General features: G+C 41.5%; 1 protein-coding gene across 2 annotated transcripts; it reads left to right on the top strand.

The window, feature by feature from the left end:
• The first annotated feature begins 8,260 nt into the window (after positions 1-8,260).
• Positions 8,261-19,302, top strand: LOC308088642 (folylpolyglutamate synthase, mitochondrial-like). Of its 2 annotated transcripts, none has more exons than XM_080433184.1 (15): positions 8,261-8,510; positions 9,387-9,509; positions 10,176-10,229; positions 10,475-10,539; positions 12,755-12,869; positions 13,639-13,716; positions 14,224-14,285; positions 14,373-14,475; positions 14,620-14,697; positions 15,192-15,345; positions 15,765-15,848; positions 16,239-16,386; positions 16,910-16,985; positions 17,336-17,399; positions 17,999-19,302. In XM_080433184.1, exons 1-15 carry the CDS (start codon positions 8,460-8,462, stop codon positions 18,391-18,393), a joined length of 1,650 nt encoding a protein of 549 aa, XP_080289310.1. In that variant the 5' UTR covers positions 8,261-8,459; the 3' UTR covers positions 18,394-19,302. The 2 variants fall into 2 exon arrangements, with proteins under 2 accessions (XP_080289310.1, XP_080289309.1); XM_080433183.1 differs by having other exon boundaries at positions 17,984-19,302.
• The last annotated feature ends 7,656 nt before the right edge of the window (positions 19,303-26,958 follow it).

Genomic DNA, 26,958 nt, shown 5'->3' with positions numbered 1-26,958 from the left:
TGTTTGTTTGTTTGTTTTGGGAGGAGGGTATTCTGGATTGGTATCGGGTGTTTGGATGAACTGCGTTTTTAAGCTGCACTGTGCCTTTCTCAATCATGACAGACAAGATGTCTTACACACCCATATTATGCTGTACACACAAACACATGGGTGTGACACACACAACTATGTATTTGTGTCTGAGTTTCTGTGTTTGTGTGCAGCTAATAATACAATAGAGTGTATCACTTTATTGTTTATTGGATGCCTATTCGCTTCCACTTAAGCGGTTTCTTTCTGGGCTCCACAATTGACATTTAATTCCACCTAAACACCAACTCAGTGGCCTTGCGATTAGAGTGTCTGCTCTGAGATTGGGAGGTCGGGGTTCGACTCCACAGACTATAAAAATGGGACCCAATGCCTCCCCGCCTGGCACTCAGCATCAAGGGTTGGATATGTCCCTTAGACATACTAGCATCATGTCCAGGGGGTGTACCTGTACTTCAGGCTGCCTCACGCTACAGAAACAGGAGATAGGCTCCTGTCCTACAGTATAGGCCACATGGCTCGGCAAGGCTTACTTTCCACCTAAACTGTACTTTTACTGTGCACACAGTGGAATTAAGAATTTTGTATTATAGACATGACATACCATACTTCTAAGATGGACACTGTTTAAGGGATCGGACCTGTGTCCCTCTGGCTCGAGGATAGTCTCTGTGACAACCAGGGCCAGCCCAGAACGTACAAATATGTCCAAATAGGATCCTACCACAGTGGAAAAATGAAACATTCTGGATATTATTGTCTGCTCATTCTCAAGAAATCCCCATCCCGCTGATGTTTCTATCTGCCTTTGTTCAAAGTTTCCCAACTCTAAACACGGCATCTATGGAGAATACAGTACATACTTTCGCCATCTGTGTTCTATTTCTAAAAACTGTACAATTTGAACCTGTTTTTGTTTGACCACAATTCTAAAAAAAAAACAAAGCAGGATCTCTGTTTGTGAATCACTTGGGGGCAGGCGAACTGGGCGGTCTGTTACAATGAGGCTCAGCAAGAGATTCAACTCTTTTACTGGAAGTTGCAGATCATCGTTTTATTATTATTGAAAACCCGACCTCCCAATCGGACACTCTAAACCACAAGGCCACTGAGCTGGTCACCATACTACCATATTACCATTCTCCAAAATATCCTGTGTGTAAAAGTCTACTATATTTTGTTACTTTTGCAAATGTATGATTTGTTGAATTGATCACACCATAAGTTCCATGCAGGTCCACAGCCGTGTCGAGATCAGGTGCCTTGGACGTTATCCTAGAATGTCCCATAAAACAGCCAGGTGTGTTGTTGAGGTGTACGTGAGTAAGACATGTCAACCCTCCCCTCGCAATCAAGCAGTGGTGTAAAGTACATTTACTTAAGTACTGTACTTAAGTACATTTTTGAGGTATTTGTACTTCACTTGAGTATTTCCAATTTTCAGTACTTTCTACTCCACTACATCTCAAAGACAAATATTGTACTTTTAATCCACTACAATTATTTAAAAACGTTAGTTACTTTTCAGATATAAATTATTATATTATAAAACATACATTAACCACTTCAGCCCTATTTTATGCATAGGCTATTTGAAGATAGCCGATCTACAAGCTCACAGCACGTCGCGATGCGACGCGTTGTGAGCTTGTAGATCTGCTATTTTAAAACATTTTAGTACTTTTACTTTTGGTACTTTAAGTATATTTTGATGCCAATACTTCTGTACTTTTACTCAAGTAACATTTTGAACACAGGCCTTTTACTTGTAACGGAGTATTTTTATATTGTGGTATTGCTACTTGTACTATGAGTACTTTTTCCACCACTGCAATCAAGTGGTTTGATGGGTGCGCCGCATGCATTTTCAGAGCCTGTTTATTTTCATGGTGATATACCGTAAATAGCAACTTGTACTTGTACTATGTTGGTTCCATCGATCTAAGCCGGAAGTTCCGGAACACAATCAATTGATTGATTATTAAAAAACAAATGTCAAGGTTTTAAAGAAAAAAACACATTATTCTTCTTTAAATATTAATGTTATATTAACATAAACATCTTAGTGTTTGCCAATTATTTAGGAGACCACTTGCAATACCCTCATGGTCCACCATTGGGCCCCGGCCCACGGGTTGAGAATCACTGTGTTACTGCATTTGGTGTTACAGCCATAGGCTTCTTCACCTGTGTGCTGAAGAACACCCTGTAATAAGGAGGCTTGGGGCTCCTATGCTGGGCTACAGTATGGTCATTAAAGCTTCTGGCATGCTGCTTTAGCACTGTGTGTGTGTGTGTGTGTGTGTGTGTGTGTGTGTGTGTGTGTGTGTGTGTGTGTGTGTGTGTGTGTGTGTGTGTGTGTGTGTGTGTGTGTGTGTGTGTGTGTGTGTGTGTGTGTGTGTGTGTGTGTGTGTGTGTGTGTGTGTGTGTGTGTGTGTGCGCGCGCTTGTGTGTGTTTGTAGGCCTATGTGTTGTGAAAGACTTCTTTCCACCTTAAAGCACATGCTGGAGATCTTTAAAACCTCCAAATAAAGACAGGCTCAAAGAGATTTACACATCTCAAGGTCAGTCAGTCTGACCCTTATGAGGGAACACAATAGACAGGTTTTTCGACCTTGCCCCAGGCCGGTGCCATTATCCCTGTTTCTGTGTGAGTAAGGTTTATAAAATACAACTACAAAATGCTAGTTACATAACACTACAGAGCTATCTTCTATATTTGACATTAGTTACGGTAACTAATGAAAAGCACCATAGAAAACCCTTAACCTGAACAAACAGTGAACTTGGGATAAGATTTCTGTCTGATTTGTTACTTATGCAACTCTAATAAAGCGGGTGATAAATATTGTAATGCAGCAATTCATTGTTGCATTGAGTGAGATATTATGACTAACTTTTCTCCACAATATAGTCATTAGGCTAATTCCCCCTCATGTTTTATTGTCATTTTAACTGCCAACCCCTACTGTCTATTGGTCATTGGGGAGGGGTCAAGCCATGCAGGAATCGAACCCAAGTCTCTATTGTGGTGGGCAGGTACTTTACCCCTGCGCCATCCGGACGCCAGATTTTATGGCACTTAAGGCAAACATAGTAATCAAAGTGCATGCATTGCAGCAGATGGTATGCATTTGGTTTCCCGGTCTAGCCTCTAAGCATTTCTATAAGCCCTCTAAATAGCAATAGCAAGCCCTCAATGTGATTCCTATTTACCATTCAGGGGTCCCAATAAATAATACAACTACGAGAGAAAGCCTCTCTGGTGAAAATGAGGTCCTATAAAACTTAAGCGAACCACTAGCATCCGTTGATGTGGCATTTTTTGATATGCAATTACTGCATATTTGGTTTAAGTAGTTACAGAGATTGCACATTTGAAAGTTAATAAGACACCGTCGTTTATGTGCAACACATTTATTGTCCTCAGTCGTCTAACTTCTCATAGGTAGCACTTCTCTTCTCTAAGAGGAAAGCCCTCATAAAGAAGGCAATGGTTAATCTACAGTATCAAGTCAGTATAACAGACGATATAGAGCACACAAATGTAATAATAATAATAATAAAATAATATCTGTGATTTATAAAGCAATGTTCTAAGTACTCAAAGACGCTTTACATGTGTGTGGGGGCCAGGGGAGAGGACAAAAACAACAACAAGGAAAACTCAGAAAAGCAAAAGATAAGAATTAAAAGCAATATAACAGTAAAAACAACGAGTTGAAATCAAAGTCAACTCGGAAAGACTATTCTAAACAGGTGGGTTTTCAGGGCAGTTTTGAAGGTAGGTAGGGAGGGGGCGTCTCCGATGTGTTTGGGGAGTGCATTCCAGAGGGAGGGGGCAGCCACAGAGAAGGCCCCTGTCGCCCCAGGTACGCAGCCTGGTCTTTGGGACCTCCAGGAGGCCGGCGTCACTGGACCTGAGGGAGCGGGACGGGACATGTGGCTTCGAGGAGGGCAGAGAGACAGGGGGGAGCGAGGTTGTGCAGTGCCTTGTAGGTGGTGAGCAGCATTTTAAAGTGGACTCTTTGTTTGATGGGCAGCCAGTGGAGGTCATGAAGTACTGGCGCGATATTGTCTCTGGAGCGGGTGAGAGTGAGCAGGGGGGCAGCTGAGTTTTGAACATATTGGAGTTTATTGAGGACTTTGGAGGTGATGCCATGGAGGATGCTGTTGCAGTAGTCTAACCGGAATGAAATGAAGGCGTGGATGAGTGTTTCGGCAGCAGAGGGTATCAGGGAGGGCCGTAGACGGGCAATGTTCCTAAGGTGGAAGAAGGCTGTTTTGACATGGGGGAGGAATGAAAGGGTATAGGGTCAAAAATGACACCTGACATGTAAACAGAATTATTATTATTTGTACCTCAATTAAAAGTAATTAAATAATGTTGCTTGAGGCTGCAGGGGTTGGGCAATAGCTTCATGGTGTTTTTGTCATCACTGGTTGTGTAATATGTAATATGTTTAATGCACAATATGTGGTTGTGATTTGATACAGCATGTGTTCCTTTGTTTATATGTTAGATTTTTCATTACTACTATGGAGGCAGCTATATGTGTGCAACATTTGAGTTACCGCATGGGGTCAGTGAATTATACATATTATTGTATCGTATCATAATGTATCGTATAGTATCATAATGAAGGGGGTCAATTGGGGCAGTTCAACTTAGGATTGCTATTATTGATTGATTGATTGAATATTTAATTTAACAGAAACGCAAACAGCACGAGTACAGTCATACACTTAGTCTAAAAGGATCACACACAAAAGTCCAGTGGACTTGTGTCTATTGAGGTCCTATATTCAATTCATCAACATAGCTATGAGATATAGGCATAATACTTGGTTTACGTATACAGTACATGTTTCATATTGTATATGTGTAAGAAGATATTCATACTGCATACATATTATTCTTACATAAGTGTGTGTAGTTTGTATATTTTGCAATATTTTAATGCATGTAATTTTATGTTTTTTTTTTTACCATTCATAAAAATATCCAAGTCAGAAGGGGAAAATGGGCTTAACTTAATTGTTGTCACCTGCTTTTTACGTGAGGAAAATGCCTGTGGGCATGTTTGCAATGTTTCACACAGTAAATGTGTCTTCAACCCCTCATCTATTCTCACTCTATCAAAAGCATTCTTACGGCGCCATAAAAAAACCCTACCTGGTATTTGTATTACATATAATTTAGCTGTTGACAATTATTGCGATCTGACGGATTACAGGGTGTTGACCAAGCTGTCAATCATTAAAAATGTCAGGGAGGTACCAAAAACACTTACACGCCAACATGATCTCATCTCTTTATTGTTTCATATTGGACACCTTGCTTTGAGGATATATTTATTGTTTTTACGCGTTGCATATTGGGTCATAGACTCACACACATAAACCTATATGCATGACCGTAACTCCCACTGATGTCATTTTATTCATTTCTATCGCTATCTTTTCAGCTATAAAGACATAGGCCTACAGGTACATCATTTTGTTGCTCCATGTTTGTAGTAGTAATTATTTCAGCCTTTAGGGGCAACAATGTTTGTCTGTACTGTGGCGTCTATTTGTGACTGATTCACATACAGTAGCTAAACATTCAACACCATTTCATTGCTCTCTATTGTACATTTTCAGGAGTAGGTAAGAGGTAAGAGCAAACATTACCGTTTCATTTGAAGCCATTCATAATATTAGTTTGAGTGATTTTTAAACAAATTCAAGATATTTGCAACACAGAATGTAGTGTGTCAGTGTAAAAATCTTAGAACTAAAATCTACCCATATACTGTGGGAGCATAGTAGGCCTAAATTATCAAGAATAGTCTCAAGGCCTGAGGATATGTGCTTATAATTATATGCATCATTAATTTCTTACCATTTGTAAGCATTATTATCCTCATAAGCCCTATATACAGTACTTTGTTGTACGACGAATACCAAAAATAACCGATCTACAAGCTTGAGTTTGTAGGTCTGCAATTCTTTTACATTTTTGCAATTTTTTACAAAGACAGGACCAAAATAGAGATGTCCGGTTGAAAGTGGTTAAAAAATAGGGACCACAGAAAATACGTATTGTCTGACTGTTTTCCAGAGGAGTCAGTAGAGAGAAATTAATAGGCAGGTTCCAGACTATGAAGCAAGAGGCAGTAAGGAAGATGCTACAGGAGTAAATGCCTTACATCTCCAGTGTACATCTGTTCTGAATGAATCCTTTATTGTCTCCGCCAGGCCGAAGGCGTGGCCGGAAACTCCCAAACTCCTGGTGGCATGTTATAGTGCCACCAGGAGCCAGATGTTTGCTGAACAATTTTTTTAATATTGTGCAGGATTGAGTGATGGCCGCGATGTGCGCCTTGGAAGGACAGCTGTTTTTTCCAGGAATACTCGCAGGTTGTCGGCAGTTGAAACTTGAAACAGGAGCCATCAATGTGTTGTCGATAGCCTCGATCTCCAGGCTTTTATTGTTTCGTTTTGCTAAAAAATAAAATGTTGTCGATGGAAATAGACACATCCTGCAGGGGGCAGAACTTTTCAGGGAAGAAGAGAAGCTTTCAGAAACGGCTTTCAGAAATGAACCTGCTGCCCAATGCCCACATGTTGATGTGACTGGATTGCAGGCATGGTGTTATTGTGTGGTCATCTGTGCCATGACAGGCAAGTGATTTGATGCACTCAGTACCCTACCCATATGGTATTTTTTCTCCTCTGTATTTTTATGTTGATTTTTGAACTGTTTGGTTGCTACTATTTATGTCTATGAAATTAATTCAAGGACCCCAACGGAAACAAGTCCGCAAGGACTTTTTTGGTCGGACCTTTTAGTCAAAAGTATTATAAATGTAACTGTGTTGTTTTACATTCTTTTGCCTAATAAAAATGTCAATCAATCAATCAATATGTCTTCCCAGCTCATCCACTCTGGATAAGGGCATCAAATGCCTTAAAAATGTACATTAATATAATATTTATATTATATGTTGATAGTCTAAAGTTGTTGGTTGTTCAATAATAGTTAGGTTGTCTTGTCTAATCATTATTAAGTTAATTTAGGGGCACGTTTTGATAAGGTGAAATGAAATCCAGCTCTTAAACCAGGTCTTTAAATGAGCTAAATCACATTAAATTTAGGTCTACTTATATTTAATTAAACCTTCACAATTTAATATCGCATTCCAGCTATTATTAATGCACAGAAATGATGAAATGCTCTTAAATGTGCAGACTTTGTTTTCTTGAAAAAATCTATAATTTTCTTGTGTCAATAAAGCTAAACCAATCATTAGACAGAGAGGGGCCATCTCTGAGAGATAAGAATAAAGTCCAAACTTTTTGTCAGCCAGCCAGCCTACCTTGAACATAATTTACAGCACACAAATGGATTATGAGGCAAGTAGTTGACTATTTTGATTTGAGAGGAGCCTACTGTAGCTTTATTTTAAAACGCTGTCATGCTCTGACTATTGCGCTACATCATTTGTTGCTTTTGTTGCTGTTTACCAGGGTAAAACCCAAAGCTATCAAAACCAGAAGATTCTGTTATATATGCTATTGCCTAAACTCACCTGGAGCTTATTTTATTTATTTTCATTTAATTATTTTCATTTGATTTATTTCGTATATTTTTAAGTTATTTACTTTTCTAGTTTAACTACATTTTGTCCTGATATTTTGTAATTTTTCTGTGTTTTTATTTTGTAAAAGCAATACATAAACAGTGTTTGTTTGGACTATGCTATGTCCCTTTATGGGCTCCTTAGTACAAGTGTCTCACTCTCTTGACAAAAAGAACAGCTTTTCTTTTTCGCAAGCGACACACTCGTTATATTATACCTCTATGGACACACTACGTTCCAAATCACGTTTACATGTTGGAATATTAAACATGGAAATACAAATTGTAACATTATTAATTGCCTCCTCCAGGCCGGTACCAGCGCTCTCTGTGGCACCAGACACACAGTGCACTCCATTCATGCAATCTCACTACAACGTTACGTCAACTGCTAACCTCGCTTCACCCGTGGGAAGCCTGGTTTCTATTGCGAATCAACCTGTGTGATCCGGTGTAGAGCCCGCCTACTGTATCCGGTTATTTGCACGCACACATACATTCAAGAAAGGTTTCCGTATCCGGTATAGACCCAGACCGGATCAGCAACTTGCAAAGCAACTTGATCCTAGTCTATAGTCAACTGCTGAGTTCTGTGTGTGCGGATGTCGTGAGACCGTCCGAGCTGATCTCGTTTGTTAATCGATCTCTCCGCTCGTGCTCGTTTAGTAACGGTTCTACAACCAGTGATACTTCTGAGCATTTCTTTTCTTTTCACTGTGGTCAGCCAGTCCGTGCATGAAATTCAAATGTAACGCGCTGCTACTACAATGTAACGGAGAGCTACAAGCAGCTGTGATCAGACATGCCTCCCGCACTAGGTTTACCTGTCATCTCGAAGATCAGAGGTTTTCACGTGCGTATTCTACTTTCTTCTCACCGGCTACTATGACACATTCAACGTGCTGATAGGCCTAGCCTTGGATCAAGACCATCATAGATGTATTTGATCGAGTCTGACTTTTACTTTTGTATCTATGATAGTCTTGGTCTCTCTATCCCCATATAAGTCATTGGACATCCACGTGGAAAAAACATATTTAGTGCTGACCCTGTAGCCACGGATGTTAACTCGATATTAGGAACCCGAGTGCACTGTATTAGTCCGTATTTTTTAATAGATATGTGTTTTAATGATTTTGTTTGCCGGATTCTGTCGGAAATTCCCTGTATTCCTCAATGGGTGGTAGTGGCGGGGCGCATTAGGTGACAGCCGGTATTACACTCAATGTAAACCGTATGTAAACGAGGAGGAAAAAATGGCGTTCAGGCACAGACGGGATTAAAACACATATCCATTGAAAAATACTGACTAATATAGTGCACAAAGATTCCGAATGCCGAGTTAACATCCGGGGCTACCGGGTTCGCACCTTATATTTTCCATTTGTACATGTTCGGAGAAATACGGACTTTACGGGCGGATGTCCAGTGACAGTTGGGGGGTAAAGACCAAGACGATTGTAGATATGCTTATGTCAAAATTGATCAAATACATCTATTCTATGATAGTCTTGATCCAAGCATTCCAAGGCTATAATAGGCTGTATCTTACAGTGTTACATTTGTGGTCAAGATGTGAGGGAAACATGTTCACATGCTTATTATTTGTGTGTGTGTGTGTGTGTGTGTGTGTGTGTGTGTGTGTGTGTGTGTGTGTGTGTGTGTGTGTGTGTGTGTGTGTGTGTGTGTGTGTGTGTGTGTGTCTGTTTCTGTTTCTGTCTGTCTGTAGGGAGCTATTCGTGTCCTTAACTCCTTGCAGAGTAATGTTTTGGAACGTTTGCGTAAAAAACAAGACAACCCAGAATGCCAGCTCCTGGATATGTACACATTTCTCTCTCGAACCGGCCTCGCAGTGAGTATGTACATAATTATGTGAAACATGCACCACGCGTTGACAGCACGTGAAGTTGGTTACAAGATCTCTCTCTCTTAGCTACGTCCCCCCACCCCCTTGACCTGAATTTAACTTTCACTCCTGGTCCAGTAATGATGTCTGTAATTCAGCCAGGGGTCTTCAATGTTTTCATGCCCCCTTAGCTGAGAGAGACATATTGTACATATTGTATAAACTTGTGTTGCAGATTAAACTTTTCCATAGATTTCATAGCTTAATAGACTTGTTTGACAGACATTATGTTTTATATTAATGTTGGATTCATGTTAACGTGTATTTTAAGACGGTTAACCTTTTAAATCCTCAATATTTAGTCAACTTGACCGTTGGCTCTGTACTTTCCCTCGTTTTTTTCCCTCTACACCAACTCCCTGAAAATAGGCGATCTACAAGCTCACAGTGCCTTGCAGCGCGAGGTGTTGTGAGCTTGTAGATCTGCTATTTTCTCCTATTGTTCCCCATCACACAAAGATTTAGCGCACCCCCTGAAGTAACTCTGAGGACCCCCTAGGGGTCCCGGACCCCCTGTTGAAGACACCTGCAGTGTTATTATTATGTTATTATTAACATAAGTGTTTCTTTCAAAACTAACTTTTTTTTATATTGATAACTTCATCACTTTAGGTGCAGGAGCTGGACAAGCTGAACATAATCCATGTGACAGGAACCAAAGGAAAGGTATGAGTGACTCCAACTGATTATGATCACATCAGCCAGTAGGCCTACATTTAGAAAAGTGTGTCTTTCATACAACCCAGCATTGTTGAAATGATCCTTCCTTTTTAAATGATCTAAATTACTGGTAAAATTGCATAATAGTTGGTTTATTTTGGTATAGCCAAGGTTTAAATAAATGTTTACATATATACCATATATCAATCTAATTTAAGTATAAGATAAAGCATGCTTTATTTATATTCCAGGGATCAACCTGTGCGTTCACAGAGAGAATCCTCAGGAATCATGGGCTTCGAACTGGATTTTACAGGTATTACAGTATATACAGTATATTCCCAATGGAAATTTGTTAATTCACTGTTTCAGTATGATATTTCTTCCAAAACTTATTATACAACCATGTTGTATAGACATCCATGTGTCTGAAGGGCATATAGCTCGAAACGTCACCGGGGCACTCAATGGGTGCATTCAATATTTTTTAAACTGGAGCCCAATGGCAAGCAGTTTTCTTTTGTTCTAGTTCGTTTCGGTTTGGTATCGGATGTGCGTGTTTCTTACTACATCCATAAACTGTCCTATCATAATGCAGATTCATAAAAACAGGGGTTGTGACATTTGAAAGCAAAAGGCTTCAACCTGTAGCCTGATGTTGAACTTTGCCTCACTGGGCCGTGGCTGTCTTATCATGTAAATGGTTAACCTGTGTTGTTGTTTGTGGAGCCACGTGGACTATTCTAAAGATAATCTAATGGCAAGAGTTTATCTGTGTTGCTCTGAGAGGCTAGTAATATTACACCAACCCGATGTCCCCTTTGTGCAGGCATTTGCTTAAACCAGGGGTCTTCAACAGGGGGTCCTCAGAGTGACTACAGGGGGGCCGGCAAATGTTTGTGTGATAGGATATATTTCTTTACATTAACCACTTGAACCCTAGCATCCCTATCCCGAGGAGAACTTTAGCCAAAAATAGCAGATGTACAACCTCACAACGCCTCGCAGCGCGAGGCGTTGTGAGCTTGTAGATCAGCAAAGAGGTTTGGTGTAGGGGGAAAAAACAAACTTGTTTGCTGTCAAACAGGTCTATGAAGCTTTCTATGAAATCTATGAAAAAGTTTAATCTGCAGCACAATTTTATACAATATGTAGTGGTGATTTTTTTGTTGTTGCAATATATGTATATTAATAACAATATTCCAGTGTTTATCGAGCAGTTCTACAACTTGGCCTTTACTTCAGAGAATGTTATACATACAACAGATATCAAATAATCTCCCTCTGATGACATGCAGTTCTTGACATTTTTGGAAGCTTCCATTGTAAGGTGATTGAGTTCAGTGTTCATAATATGTATGGATGGCACGTGACCCTTCTTATCAGCTTAATTTAGATTTTTGGGAACAGAACAAATTGCATTCGCCAAGGTCATGTGAATATAGAGGGTGTATTATTACAGAAATGTGTTTCTCAGCCAATAATTCTTGAATGGAGAAAGCGTGTGTGAGTTTGCATTGTGATGGTGCACAAATCTTCCACCATTTCCACAGACATCTATTAACTTTATCCTTCAGTGAAACAAAACCGCTTTATAAAATGCCTGATTGCATGTCGGACCACTTTGTACCACTTCCTGCATTAGACCTGAGCCTCTACTTAGAGGATGGTAAACTGGCACGCTTCAGCTGACATGTTGTGACACATTGTTTAGTGTATGAAACAACCATTGTTTAGTGTATGAAACGGCCTTGTGCAACATTGTTGTGTTCACCTGCATCAAATTATTCACCATGCTCATTTAAAAAATGAAATGGTTTGAATGTTTCACAGGTTTAGGTTGTCTATGTAGGTTGGTGCTGGAAATGAACTAAGTGGTGTAGGCCCACTGGTCTATTCTTTGGAATAGAACTGTACTCTTGAGTAGACAGAGAGAGTATGTGCTGACATTTTATGTACTGTAATACGTGTTTGTATTTGTATTTTGTATCTTCTTTACATCTGGCTCAAATTATTCTTGGAAATATCTCTTAAGCATTTGTTTGGAATACCAGATGGCTTGAGTTTCCAGCATCCAGGCAATTCTGGAAAGTGTGCTAAATTAACTGATAATCGTCCTGTCATTGTTTTAACTTGCTGATGTGCATTGGATTGCACCCATCTGGAACCCCATCCTCCTATAATTTGAGAAACCTCCGGTGAGACCAAAATTAGTTCTGCCCGGTTCTCCTCAGTGGCTGGAGCAATTGATCTGAATTTGCACACAACCCTTCACCATTACCATGTGCACGGAACAGCAAAGCCCGTTTTTCGATTTCACCAAATCTCAGCTGTTTATTAGCGTTTTTCTGTAAAAGAATGTCGCCATGGTTACGGGGCTGCCCAGCTGTGGGATGGCCCCGCGAGCTGACGAACTGCCTCCCGGGTTGCCAGATCATGTGGGCATATCCCCCCACGGGTATGGACTAGTGTGTATTAACACTTATAAACATATGTAAACAATGTTTAACCCAGATCTGGTTACCCCACAGCTCTCCACACCTGGTTCATGTCAGAGAGAGAATACGCATAAATGGACAGCCGATCAGCAAAGACCTTTTCACCAAATACTTCTGGGACGTCTATGAGCAGTTAGCTGTGACAAAGGTAGGTTTTATAGACACCAGATATCAAAATCAGGATTTACTTCATTGACCCAGTGCTGTGAATGTATAGGAATCTGTATTGATCTAGGGACATGTTGAAAACTTTTACACACAAGAATGTACAGTTAGACAGGATGCAAGACATCACATACTGTATGAGTCAATAGGACAGTGCAAGCCATACAAAATGGCAAGCTATACTGTACAGCATCATAGCCAGAGTTCACATTAGAGTTGTGCTCGTAGATTTGATCCACTCACATCAATAATATTGATGTGAGTGGATCAACAGATATTATCTTTTATCTACTGTCGATTTTATGTCATCAAGGTGTTATCTGTTGTGTTATGCAATACTTATCTGTATTTTCCTAACCCCCCTGCAGCTAATCTCATTTACCAGGTTCCATCTGCATTTAGTGTATTTTTTAGATATTGAGCATAACTAGCCTACACAGAGCTATTTGGTTTTGGTTTCTTATAATTTTTGTCTGGTTTCCATGCTAGGGCATAACATTTTTCAGATTCCATATGGAAAAACATTTGTGCTTTTCAATTAGATTTGTTTTTGACCAACTTAGAGTAACATGGAAGAATATGCTACTTTAACCACTTAAGCCCCATTTCAAACTCGATCATGATGCGCTGTGAGCTTTTACATAATCTATTTTCACTATTTGGGAAGAATTATGAAAATATTTTGCTCATAATGCCCCCAAAAATGGACTGCATGTTGAAGGTGGTTAACCAATGTTGCTATCATTCTATAGGATGACCATGGAGGAAGTATGCCGTTCTATTTCCAGTTCCTCACATTGATGGCCTTCCACGTTTTTCTCCTGGAAAGGGTGAGGTTTCAGTTGGACACACACACACACACACACACACACACACACACACACACACACACACACACACACACACACACACACACACACACACACACACACACACACACACACACACACACACACACACACCCTGGTTCTCAAATTGCACAACTAGGGGTCCTTTAGGGGGGTTCCCCAACAAAATGAGGGACAGTTTAAACTTAAGCGCTATTTTATTTCTTTGGCTATTTGAAAATAGTCTACCAACAAGCTCACAATGATGAATATATTGACAAATCTTCTCTTATGGGGGTCTCTGGCACAAAATCCTTTCAAATGGGGCTTTGCGGCCAAATACATAATATTTGGGGGTCCTTAAAATGAAAATGTTTGAGATCCACTGCCCCTACACAGCATACCACACATAGCTCCCACAGCCATGTACCAACATATCGTATCACTACAGCGACGGAGCCCTCCACCCGAGGGCCAAACCACCCTCACTGACATGTCTCTGTGTGACAGGTGGATTTAGCGGTCATTGAAGTGGGGATTGGAGGGCAGTATGACTGCACAAACATTGTCAGGTAGGACTTGCAGGCATTGAAAATGTATTTGGAGGTTGGTATCCGCGATCTTCTGAAGATTGGTCACCCACTGTTTTTGGTTCACAGGAAGCCCTGGGTGTGTGGCATCTCGTCTCTAGGTATCGACCATGCCAGTTTGCTTGGAGAAACCGTGGAGAAGATCGCTTGGCAGAAGGCTGGCATATTCAAAGTATGTGATAAAAACATATAATATGTTTTTCCCACTTTTCTAAAGTATATGATAAAAATATAGCATTTCCCACTTTTCACTGAGCGTGTTTTCAGCAATGCTCAACACTTAACACATCCATCTGATTTGTTTCTGTCTCTCTAGCCTGGTGTCCCAGCCTTCACTGTCAGGCAGCCATCAAGCCCTCTGGGTGTTCTGCAGGACAGGGCTGAAGAGATCGGGGTGAGATATCTTCTCTCATGATTTCAGCAAGGCTATTGAACTCCAGCAAGCCTGTCTGTACTGTAGAATGTGAACTGAAAGAATTCCAGTTCATTAAATGTTCTCATTTGCATCATGAGCTATGGTTATGACTATCATTACATTTAATTGAAATTTAGAATGCAACGGTAAGAATGAATAACATACATTAGAGTTCATAACCTTTGGCCATAAATATACAGAAATCTGAGGCTTGCTTCAACACACACGACCAGGACAGCCACTAAACAATAACTATACAGCAAACTACAGCTGTGGAGAATATGCACAGTCTAACTCAAGACAAGCAAAACCACCTGAAAATTATGTGTAAGATAATCATAAACGCTAGACAACACATTCACACACCTAATTTCAGCAGATGTAAGATCCTGCAGTTCCAGTTTATGAGCTGCTAAAACTAATGTCTTAATTCGTAAACAAACGTGTTTGTTTACTTTGTATGTATTTTGTAGTGTCCTCTGCGGGTGTGTCCAGAGCTGGAGGAATATGAATCTAAAGGCCCGCCTCTCTGTCTGGGCTTAGCTGGACAGCACCAACACGGGAACGCTTCACTAGCCCTGCAGCTCAGTCACAGCTGGTTACAGCGCCAGAAGGCGGAGCGAACAGGTGGAGTGTGACCTTGAATCACAGCTTGGAAAAGTGCCAATACAGCAACTATATCAACACAAATTATATAATTAGCTGACTTACATAGTATAGAGGTCTTACACAATTCAAGTGTTATCGCGGCTGCTGGACATCCTGCTGTATTATACAGAGCATGACTTTCAGGGGCACCTTTTATTTAGTGTAATGTTTAAAGCATAAGTTTGAATGGTATTGCTGAAAACGTCTTGATGGTAACTTGATTTTCCCTATGCGCTCCTTGATTGCCCTTTTAGGTTGCTTGTGAAATTTTCACATTTGATCTCCTCATAGTCGATGCATTTTGATACGTTTGTGTGTTAAGCGTTATTAGAAAATGCATTGTAAATACCGGTATTAATAATTCAGATCCTCAGGCTCACCGGTTCTGTTCCTTGCAGACGGATTCCACTCAACTCCAACAGCGGGGCAGAGACAGGGCTCCCAGGCAACTGCGTTCCAGCCCAGCATGACGATGCAGAAAGGTGAATAGGAGCTTTATAACCGTGCATATGTCTCCATTCAGAGTTTACCGTTTGCCATGGAAAATAGCAGCCGTAAATAACTGTGTCCTAAGGCGGGGGGGAACACAGCTGGTAAAACTACTGTAGATAAAAGTACCTGATTAAAGGGTCATTCCACTCTCCCTTCTCTCTCCTGTCTCTGTTCTCTCCCTCCCTGGTAAAACTACTGTAGATAAAAGTACCTGATTAAAGGGTCATTCCACCCTCACCTTTTTCTTATCCTCCTTACTCTTCCTCTTCTAATTTCATCCTTTCTTTCCTCTGCTCACCCTAACCTGCCTACATTCCCGCTAACCTGGCATGTTGGGTCCTGTATTATTAACTCCTCTCTCCCTTCCTAACCCCCTGTAGGCCTGCAGGAGACAGAGTGGCTCGGCCGGAGTCAGACGGTGAGTCACGGCCCCGTGTCCTACTACATAGACGGGGCTCACACCACAGACAGCATCCTAGCCTGTGCCCGGTGGTTCACACAGGAGACGCAGCGGGGAGACGTGTCTAGGTGAGACACACACACCCTTTTCAATCTTAAGAGGAGGAAGTGTGTAATTCTTATTGTAAAATATATTTGTTTCCCGCGCAGTTGCTGGTTGCGTAATCAGCCTTTAGCATGGCCCGATTACCCAAACAAGCATGTTGAATCGACGCCAGAGCTTGTTGGGGAGGGGGAGAGCTTTCTGTTTTGCTGTTGAGCTTGGGCAAATTAGAGTCTGGGTATCATCAGATAATCCGTAATTCATTAGCGGGCACACAGACACACACAATAATGAAGCTGTAACATTAAATGAGTTTTGTAACGAGTCGATGCATACATAACTTTGTCTATGACTTTGCTTACTTCCTGATATTCAATTACCAGTATGATATGGGTGAAAATAAAATAACTTAAATGCATTGCATTTGCTCCAAAACATTTAACAAACTGCACATCCATTGTGGAACATAATCCAGTGTACATTTTTCTTGCTCACTCATTCGCCATGTCTTTCTCTCTCTCCCGCACTCATTCACCCTGTCTCAAACAGGAGTCGTGGAATTAGAGTTTTGCTGTTCAACACAACAGGAGACAGGGATTCCGCTGCCTTGCTCAAACTTCTAGTGGTGAGAGTTCAAGTTCAGCATACATCAATCAACCAATTAATTCACACACGCGCACGCACGCACGCACGCACGCACGCACGCACGCACGCACGCACGCACGCACGCACGCACGCACGCACGCACGCACGCACGCACGCACGCACGCACACACACACACACACACACACACACACACACACACACACACACACACACACACACACACACACACACACACACACACACACACATTCCATCTTCTCTACCTTCTGCTGAAGGAGAAATGTATAAAAGGTTTTGTATGTTTTTATCATTTGTTTTACAAAATATCATCACAATGCAAAACCTGGCTGTTTTTCTGTATGTTGCAGCCTTGCCAGTTTGACTATGCAGTTTTCTGCCCCAATGTAACTGAAACGCATACAAACAACACAGGTAAGGTCATATATCGTCATATGATGAATAGTGAAAATATTCTACCAGCTCACAATGCATTGCATTACGATGCCTTATGAGCTTGTAGATTTGCTATTATAGTAGAACATATTTTTCTTCTTTTCTTCTTTACGATGTTATATCATCTTTTAACCACTTAAACCCTATATACTTAGTAAAACAGAACTTAGTTGGCTCTGTACTTGGTCTGCTTTTGTTTCATTCTACACCAAATCTCTGCACCAGAAATAGCTGATCTGCAAGCTCACCGCGCCATAACACAACGTGTTGTGAGCTTGTAGATTAGCTATTTCTGGCGAATATTCCCACCAGAATAGGGGCCGCTAGGGTTCAAATGGTTAAAGACATTGGAATGATAATTGGACCCAATAAATAAACACCAAGACACTTTCATTCTTTGTCCTTTGAAAGTGGCACACTGAATTACAATTATAACAATTAAAACCAGGATTGACTTGAATCAACTCATGCAAATGGAACGGCAATATGAGTGTAATTTTTAACTGTTGTTCCTCGACAGTGAGAGCAATGTCTCACATGTTTATCATGCCTTTCCTCATTAGTGAGCTCTCCCACAGTTCAGTCCGACTCAAGCACGCCCGCGGAGCAAGTGTTAGCCCGTTGCCTGGACAACCAGAACAGCTGGCAGAGTCTGAGTGGGCCAGAAGCTCAGAGTCCCGAGCTGCTAATAGACCAACTGAACCACCATCATCATCCTCAGCGCCATCCAGTGGCCAACTCCAGGACTCGCACCCTGGTCTTTCCATGCATCCCCAGCGCCCTCCAGTGGATCAGCCAGGGAAGAGACCCAGTCCTGGCTCCTGGGATCCCAGAGTACTCCAGGTTGCCGGTACAGTCCACAGACTGGGCTAAAGTTCTGAGGGATGCGCCGCACATCTCTGTCCTAGTGACTGGGAGTCTGTATCTGGTGGGAGGGGTTCTCCAACACCTTGTCCCCTCACTGGACTCGTGAGGAACCGTGGATTAGTGCAGGGGTTCTCAACATTGGGTCTGGGGACCACCAGGTGTCCAAATGGACCCATACAGGTCTGTAACTGTGAGAGTGTAGAAATAGAACCAACGGTCCATTTGGTTCTATTTGTACACTCTCGGAGTTAAATGAACACTGAGGATTTTACAGTGTAGAATCTACGATGTAGATGTGTAGATTCTAGTCTCTCAGAGATAAAACGTGGTATCAAATGGGGGTCCGTGGACTAATACATATCAAACTGGGGCTCCTTAAAATGTAGAGATGCACAATATTAAAATTTTGGCCGATATCCGATAATATGCAGGGTCAAATCGTCTGATACTGATATATTACATTATTATATATTATATTTATATTGAGCTCAATATATTGAAATATCGGTCAATATCGGTGAAATGTCGGTCAATATCGGTGAAAAGATATCGGAATTATTTTGATACCGATATTGCATTTTTAATGAAATATCGTCTGATATCGATGCTACCGATAATATTGTGCATCACTCATTCCATTTGTACACTCAGAGTTATAGACCGGTAAGGGTGGTCCGCTGGTGATGCCTGGACCTGACGTTGAGAACCAGTGGGTTAGTGGATCTCAACCTTTGTGGTTCATGAACCCCCACCCACCCCAAAATGGCAGCAATACCTACTTGCGTTGCGTTCCACCTGTTGCTGGTGTAAATGTGCCAAGTGGATTTATGAGAGCTACTAATGTGTTTACAAAAATCTTTACATGGACTCTCAGTGGCTGCTGCTATGTTTCACTGTGGTCCAGCGGAGGGCACTGCAGGGCTTGTATTGTACCTCATGACAGAGTTGAGGTATTGTGTTGTCTCAGTGTAACATTACCGCTTAATAAAGCCTCTTCAGGCATGACACTTGAAAAGTGAGTCTCTTTCTCTTATACCAGTGATGCAGGTTAAATTATGCAGAGGCCTCAATTTACACTATATATATATTTTATACAAAATAATATTGCCACCAACTTGACCATCTTACTCCAGTGAGAAACCAACTATTTGAGAAATGAAAGTAGATCTTTATGATAACTTGCTGTCATGAAAATAATCCACATTATTGGTGACTACAATTTAGGCATTTGGCAGACCCTCTTATCCACGATACAATAAGTAAGGTAATCACATGCATAGAATGCAGAGACAGTGTAGTACTAGTACCTCAAGAAAGTAGGATCACAGGTAAACAAAGAACCTGGCATCAGTCTCAACAATATACTATCGGAATAACAATCCGTACATTGAAACTATAGGATACCACGTAAACAATGAACCTAGCCTCTGTTTAAATAACATGCTATCTAAATTACATTCTTAACATTGTTGTCAAGAAAACACACCCAAGTAACAAAAACATGAGAACGAGTGACCAAGACATGTCTGCATGGTAGCCATATCTTGGTCAATCGCTGGCATCAATCGAGGCAGAAGTGATACAGGAAGAGTGGAGTGCGAGTTAGGTGTGGTGGAGTCTGAAGAGGTGAGTCTTAAGATTACGGGGGAAAATTGGGAGTGAGTCTGAAGTTTTGACTGCAATAGGTAGTTTGTTCCAGGAGGGAGAAGAGTCGTGTGGAGCGTTGTCCCGGGTCTTTTAGAGAAGGTTCATATGGCTATTGACTATTGAATTTATGAATCATTTTAGAGTCATCCCAAATATTCATTTTTTGTTGTTTGTTTGAACAGAATCAATCATCTGTGCATTTGACTGAGGAATTCCAGGCAGCAGTCTTCAATGGTTATGTGGCATGTTGTAATGAAACCCACCCACTGTACAGCCACAGGCCTAGAGTCCACTGACAGTGGTGCCCCAAAACAGGAAGAAAAAAATGTCTGTCTCGTCTGTCTACATGCCCCCTCGGTGCATTCCCCATAATGTCTTAGCTAAGCTTACAGACAGACACAATCTTGAAAGCTAAATGGAATGCAATATTTTGACGTTAGATTCACTTTAAAAATATTACTAGAGGAAGTTCCCTCCAATCCCCTTAGCTCCAGTCAATCCCTTTCATTACTTGAGCATTATTTGGGCTGCATCCTTAAACAAATGGAATTGGGCAACCAAAGGGTTAACCTGGGATGTTTTGAAGGGTTGCAGTGGGGCCCCCATTGGGGGGTGGTGTGTAAGGTCCCCCTGGCTTATTAGTCGCCTCATCAAGATTATTTTGAGACAGAAGGCCGCTGGGACAGATTGAGGCCTGACAATCTCTTTAGACCGTACACAGAAACAAATATTAGTGCTGGAGGTCATATGTTTTTTTAGCTAAACCGCTGAGATTCTCATTTTAGCATCAGTTTTAGTCGAGCATAAAAAGGACATACTGTACAGTATCTTGCCGATCCCGGGCTGTCATGACTTTTTAACGACTTATAATCCTGAGTGAAAGAACAGAGTAGCACAAAGGCACCTATAGAGAACACACAGTGATAAAGCAAACAGGAAAAGGCCACAGTTGGTCCGTGAATCACAATTGATTGTGCTAATCTGGTATTACAGCAGCCTGAGTAATTAGTCAAGTCACAACAGTGCTTTTTGTTCTAGTGAGCCACTGTCAGGCAAACAACATTTCTCTTTCAACCACAAACTTCAGGGATTTGGTTGTGTATCTTGCTCCGCTCTTTAAGAAGATTGCATGTCTTCGAATCCTCTTACAGGGACTCCCAGGACCCTGACTAATGCCCCTATGAGGAAGTGAACTGCAATGCTGCAGATATCACAGAGATGTATCATATCTCATCTCTGGTGTACATTTGCTGCGTTTTTTAAACCTTTATTCATCTCGGGAAGGTTTGCTGAGCAGGTATGTTCTTTTTCTGCAACACCTTGCTTTATTGTCATACAATTAAACATACACACACACATGGGAGCTGCTCAGTGCAAACAATATTTTACTGTTGGTCGCTGAATAACACCAAGGAAGTTTGAGGTTAAGTGCCTTGCTCTGAGGCACCTTAGCAGTCGTGGGAGGCGAGTTTTGTTTACCAAAAATAAATACAGTTTATGCATTTTGCTCAGTTTTAAAAAAATCTGGATTTTTTTTAGTACAAGGAGAGGCAAGAACCCACTGAGGGACATCTTCATGGCCGTATACCTAAATAAAGATCTAGTTCACAGTATAAACATTACAAAAACATTACAATATTACACCAAAAGATTAAGAAAATATAAATTACAATATTACATCAGAAGAACATAAAAGAAGGGTATATGGGAAAGGAGTGATATTAATTTACTCTCCCCATTCCCCACTGAGAGATTCAAAATGACCATCTTCCTACATACCCACTTGGTTTTGACACAAGACAATCTACAAATAAAACCCTTCCCTGTTTTTTCCCCTTTTTTTCATGCTACAGTTCAACAGTTGCGGGTGCAGAGGGACATGAGACAGACACGGTGGATGAATACCCGGCCGGCAGTCTTAGTTCTACCAGCATTCTTTGTTGACAGGGCAAAAGAAAAGGGGGGGGGGGGGGGTGGGGCGGGCATAGCGGTGCGGTGAAGTTAAAGGGTCGCCAAGCAATTGGTCTTCTGGTGTTGTTTAGGGTCCGACATAAATGAATGGACATTCAGCTGCTTTAGCTGTAAGGTTGTTGTGGGAGGGGAAGGCCCCCCTGTGTGTGTGCGCGCATGCATGTGTGCACAAGGAAATGTGTGGGCATCTGGACACAAATGAAGAGGCAATTTGTGTGTGTGTGTGTGTGTGTGTGTGTGTGTGTGTGTGTGTGTGTGTGTGTGTGTGTGTGTGTGTGTGTGTGTGTGTGTGTGTGTGTGTGTGTGTGTGTGTGTGTGTGTGTGTGTGTGTGTGTGTGTGTGTGTGTGTGTGTGTGTGTGTGTGTGTGTGTGTGTGTGTGTGTGTGTGTGCGTGCGTGCGTGCGTGTGTGACAATGCATGCATGTGTGTGGTTTGTCTTTTAGGGGAGGACAGGCCAGAGATGAGATGGAGTATCTACTGCAAATCTCCTGTCTGGGTCTTTATAAGCGGCCCCATAAATTACAAGGTAGGCCGTTCCCTCCCCTCTCCGAGAGAAGGTGGGAAGTGTCAAATGGTACTTGGCCTGTAGAAAACCCAGACAATGAGGCCATCTCCCACTCTCTCTCTCGCCATTCAAAACCATCTTTTAAATTACATTTTAAAGTCAATTTTATACCACTGTTATCAGTTGTTTACATTGTGAAATCGTCAGTGTTAATTTAACATCGAGAGTATACACATGTAAACAAATTGACCTGTAAGGGAGTTAGATTAACACTGAGGATGTTATTGTGTGTGTGCACCTGTACAGTAGATTGTCATTTGTCCTTTTCAAATTTGAATGTGATCGTGGGAATTTTAGATTGCTTATCCTAATGCTTAATATTTATTAACCACTTCTTAAGCCCTATTCATACAGTTGCAAATATAGGTGAACTATAGGTTCTTTCTTTTATAACTTTTGGGCTAATGACATACCCAAAATAGGGATGACAGGTTGAAAGTGGTTAATCATTCTCTTATTGTTTGGAAAAGGAAAAGAAAAGGGGGAAAAAACGAACTAAACTAACTTTCTAAAAGTGTCCAAAGAACACCATTTTTGTATATATATATATTTTTTAGAATGAAAGAAACCCTTGTGTGTTTGTGTGCTTCTGTTGCTGTTGCTGTCTCTCTCAGGCAGGTGTTTGTGTGCTGCTGTTGTTGCTGTCTGTCTCTCTGTGGTCAAAATGTTAATAGACAATCAGTTACAGCCTCAGTGGGCAGTAACTGATTGTCATGAAGCTCAATTACCACTCAATGGATGAATTAGCATCAGCTGCTCATTAACCCCCCCCCCCCCCCCCCTGTAAAATACCACCCACACTGTTTCCTCTGTAAATGTTTTGTGGGGGTAATATTATTTGGTTTTGATTGGATGTTTTGTTTACTCACCTTTTGGTGAAAGTTTCGGCTGTAGTCTAGGTTATGGGTCTGTAACCATTGTGACCTGTGTATTTTACTGTGATAAAGAAACCTTATTTCTACACAGTTGGGTAGTAGTCTCAAGCCTACTATCTATTCCACAATCAACTAATATTACAGAGATCCTGTAAAAGTTCAGAACAGGAATGTGTCATCTGCTATTCAGACTGTAAGGGTATTCGACCAGTTACCGACAGTGCAGTGTTCATGAAAATGTATTTTAAACTATCTTTAAAATATAGTTTTGAATCTCCATTTCTGCTAAGCAGCTAGCTGGCTAGGCTATGACTTGCCCTAGTTAAGTTTATATTTTTGTCGTATGACAATCAAAAAAATTGCGTGCTGTGAGTTTGTAGTTCGGTTATTTTTGGAAATTTTGAAAACTTTTTTAATGTCTTGAATTTTCTTTTGAAATGTTCTCCTATAATGACGTGCCCGAAATAGGGACACCAGGACAGGTTATAAGTGGTTAAGAAAGATGAATATGCCTTTCCCGCACCACTCAATGTGTTGCCGAGCCGACACCGACACCCCTGGGACCTGAGTTTTTCATCTGTTGTCAAAACACTATTGTCACCCCCTGTCCCATCCTCTCCTTACTATCAGTTGTTTGTGTCTGTGATCTTAGGAAATGAAGGCAGCTTTTTACTGTAGCATGCACTGTATGTTACTGTGACAAAGCAGCCAGTTGTCAGTTTCCATACAATGCTGCTGTAAATGAGCAGGTATTCTTTGTATCCTGTCAAAGCTGTGATGCCACGGAAGTCCAATGTGTCACATCGCATAATTGCTTTAATCATGATTCATGGCCAAATGTCCATGTTTGTTTGCCCACACAGATCACTAAACGCGAAGTACTGTAGATTCAGCCCCAAAGCCTATGCTTTTACTGCAGGCAGTGGAGTACAGTACAGTACATTCTTTTAGTATCTGTACTTTACTTGACAAATCTTGACTCCACTAAGTTGGAAGGGATCAAATACATTATGAATGAACCACTTAAGCCCTATTTCAAATACTATAGTGAAAATAGCAGATCTGCAAGTATCGACAATCTTTTAACTCAAGTATAGATTTGAGGAACTTCCAGTTGTAGTTGAGTCATATTTGACCAGGAGTATCTATATACTTTGACCCAAGTACTGGGCTTGAGTACTTTGTCCACCATTGACTACATGTCTATGGCACATATGGTAGTGATGATAAGCTGAACACCAGCTTGGGAGCAGCAGGGGTTGTCACTAGATGGCCATCGTAGAAAGGACATATACTGTACTGTACGTCCTGCCGGAACGCCCTCCCCTGATCCTTAACCTAAACGTAACCACTCCAAACCTGTGCCGTAACTCTGTTTTGATTGATTAATTGAATACTTTATTAGACAGAAATGTAAACAGCATGAGGTACAGTCAGACATTTGAGCTAAAAGGATAACACAGAAGAGAGTTTACCTCCCCTTTTGGCCTCCTGAAAGATGGATTTTCAGGCCTTTGAAGGAAGCCGGTGATCCACATTCTTTAAGGGATGGCGTCAGGGCTTTCCACACTTTGGTGGCAGTGCAGTAGAAAGAGAATGTACCCATGTTTGTTCTATAGGTGGGTGGTACCAGATCGTTGTTGTCGCTCCCTCTAGTATTGTGAATGTGGGTGTCACTCACTTTAGTGAGGTAGTTAGTCAGGTATGAGGGTATTGAGGGCAGAGACCCTTTGACCATCTTGAAAACCAATCCCATTTTTAATTGCTTAACCCTGTATTCTACCCTGAGCCTGTGTCATACAGTGCCTAACCTTAGCATAAGTTAATTCATTAAACTCATGCCTAAACTTAACCCGGCGCTTCCATCCTTTCTAGGGTTGCCATCTAGTGACGAGCCAGCAGTGGTGACAGAGTGGGTGGCTGGCTTGCAGATATTATGTTGCTATATGGTATGATGACAACCCTGCATTGTGGTTTGTCTGGGTACTGGATGACAAGTGATCTGGAAGTGTCACTGCTGTTAAGTAGATCTGGTCCTGGAAGGTTGCTTTATCAGGCCTTTTAAAAGGCCAAACAAGCCTGATAAGACTCACAAGACAGGAGATAAGTTGTCCTGCAGCAGTTCTAAAACTTCAAAACTTGTCCACCGTAACAAGATATTTAATGTAGAAATGGGTCAATTATTTTCCCCCCTTAAACCTGAAAGTGGTCAAGTCAGTGAATTGGATGAGTTTATTTCATTGTTTCCAAATACATTTCCTCCAAGAATTTCGTTGAGACAAGTGACGTTATCTTGAAAGAAGACAGATCAGCCCACGAATAGTCTCAAGATAGTGTCACTTGGGATAGTGATTCCCGAGAATTCTTGGGGCAAGTGGATTTGCGTTGGAAACGAGTCAAAATATTGCATAAATACAATATAAATATGTTTCACTTGTTTCAAGAAAGTATCATTTGTGTCACTGAATGAAACCTGAATGACTACTAGAGGGACATGTTTTCTGCTGGGAAAGATTCCTTTTCATTTACTCACACTGGAGGTGAATACTGGAGTATGAAGGAATGCGATTTGTGAATTCCCAGCATAAATCTTTTCTGCCCACACTGACATCAGTATTGGTCTGGGTCCAATATAGGGAGTAGACCATATAAAGCTGACACTTAATTACTGCATATGAACTTGGTTTTCCTTTCTTTTCTTTTCTTTATTCTTGAAAAAGACGATGTCTGCATTTTCAAAATGATGCACAGTATAAAGTCAATCGTTGCATGTTTAGAGACGGTACATACTGTATATCAGCCTTTACTTTACAATACAGATAGTATCTTCGGCGATAAAAACATGACACAATTCTGAGTCAGGTACAGCGTGAGATATAGAATTCTACACACACAAATCACAGACAGAAGGCAATTGTTTTGATCTCCATGGGCCAAAAGAAGTACTCTTCTTGACATCTTCAAGCCTGTTCTTTGTCTGGCCCGGCCTTGGTAAGGAAAGCCCTGGTAGCCCTGTGTGTATTTTTCTATTGTGCCATTGCTTTAATGAAAGCAGCAGCCAGTCACTGAGGAATGTGGAGCGTTCGGTGCTGCGCCGCGGTCTGCCAGCAGACTAGATGCACATTTGCATGTTTTGTGAGGGAGAGAGCTGAAGGAGCCTCCGTCTCTGCTCACCACCGCGTGCCAAGTGTTTAATTAAACTTTGTCCTCCCAGTCGCAGCAGGTTGAAGTTAAGCCTAGATGCACCCGGGGGCTCAGGGCTGGGATAGGGTTGGGGGGTGCGGGGGGGGGGGGTCAGGAAGGACTCAGCCCAGCTGCCACGGGGGGCTCTGTGCCGCCCGACAAGGTGTTGGAGCGCGGCAGGATAAGCCCCCTGCTCGCATAGCTGGGGGAGGGGGATGGCGAGTGGGGTATGTGGAGGGGGGGGAGGTTAGCGTGCCATTGATCATGGTCCCTGTGTGCACATGATAATTCTGGCCTGGACCATAGTGAAAACTCCTCTGGGGACGGGCAGGACAAGTGTTACCACTGCCCTCCCTGGTTAGAAGGAACTTGAGGACTGACTGGCAGGTGTTAAAGACACTGTTTTATAACTGTTATAGGTCACAAGTTC

This window comes from Gymnoscopelus braueri, assembly GCF_963280865.1.
Source record: "Gymnoscopelus braueri genome assembly, chromosome: 7".
NCBI classification, from domain to species: Eukaryota; Metazoa; Chordata; class Actinopteri; order Myctophiformes; family Myctophidae; genus Gymnoscopelus; species Gymnoscopelus braueri.
This window is presented reverse-complemented; position numbering and strand designations above follow the sequence as displayed.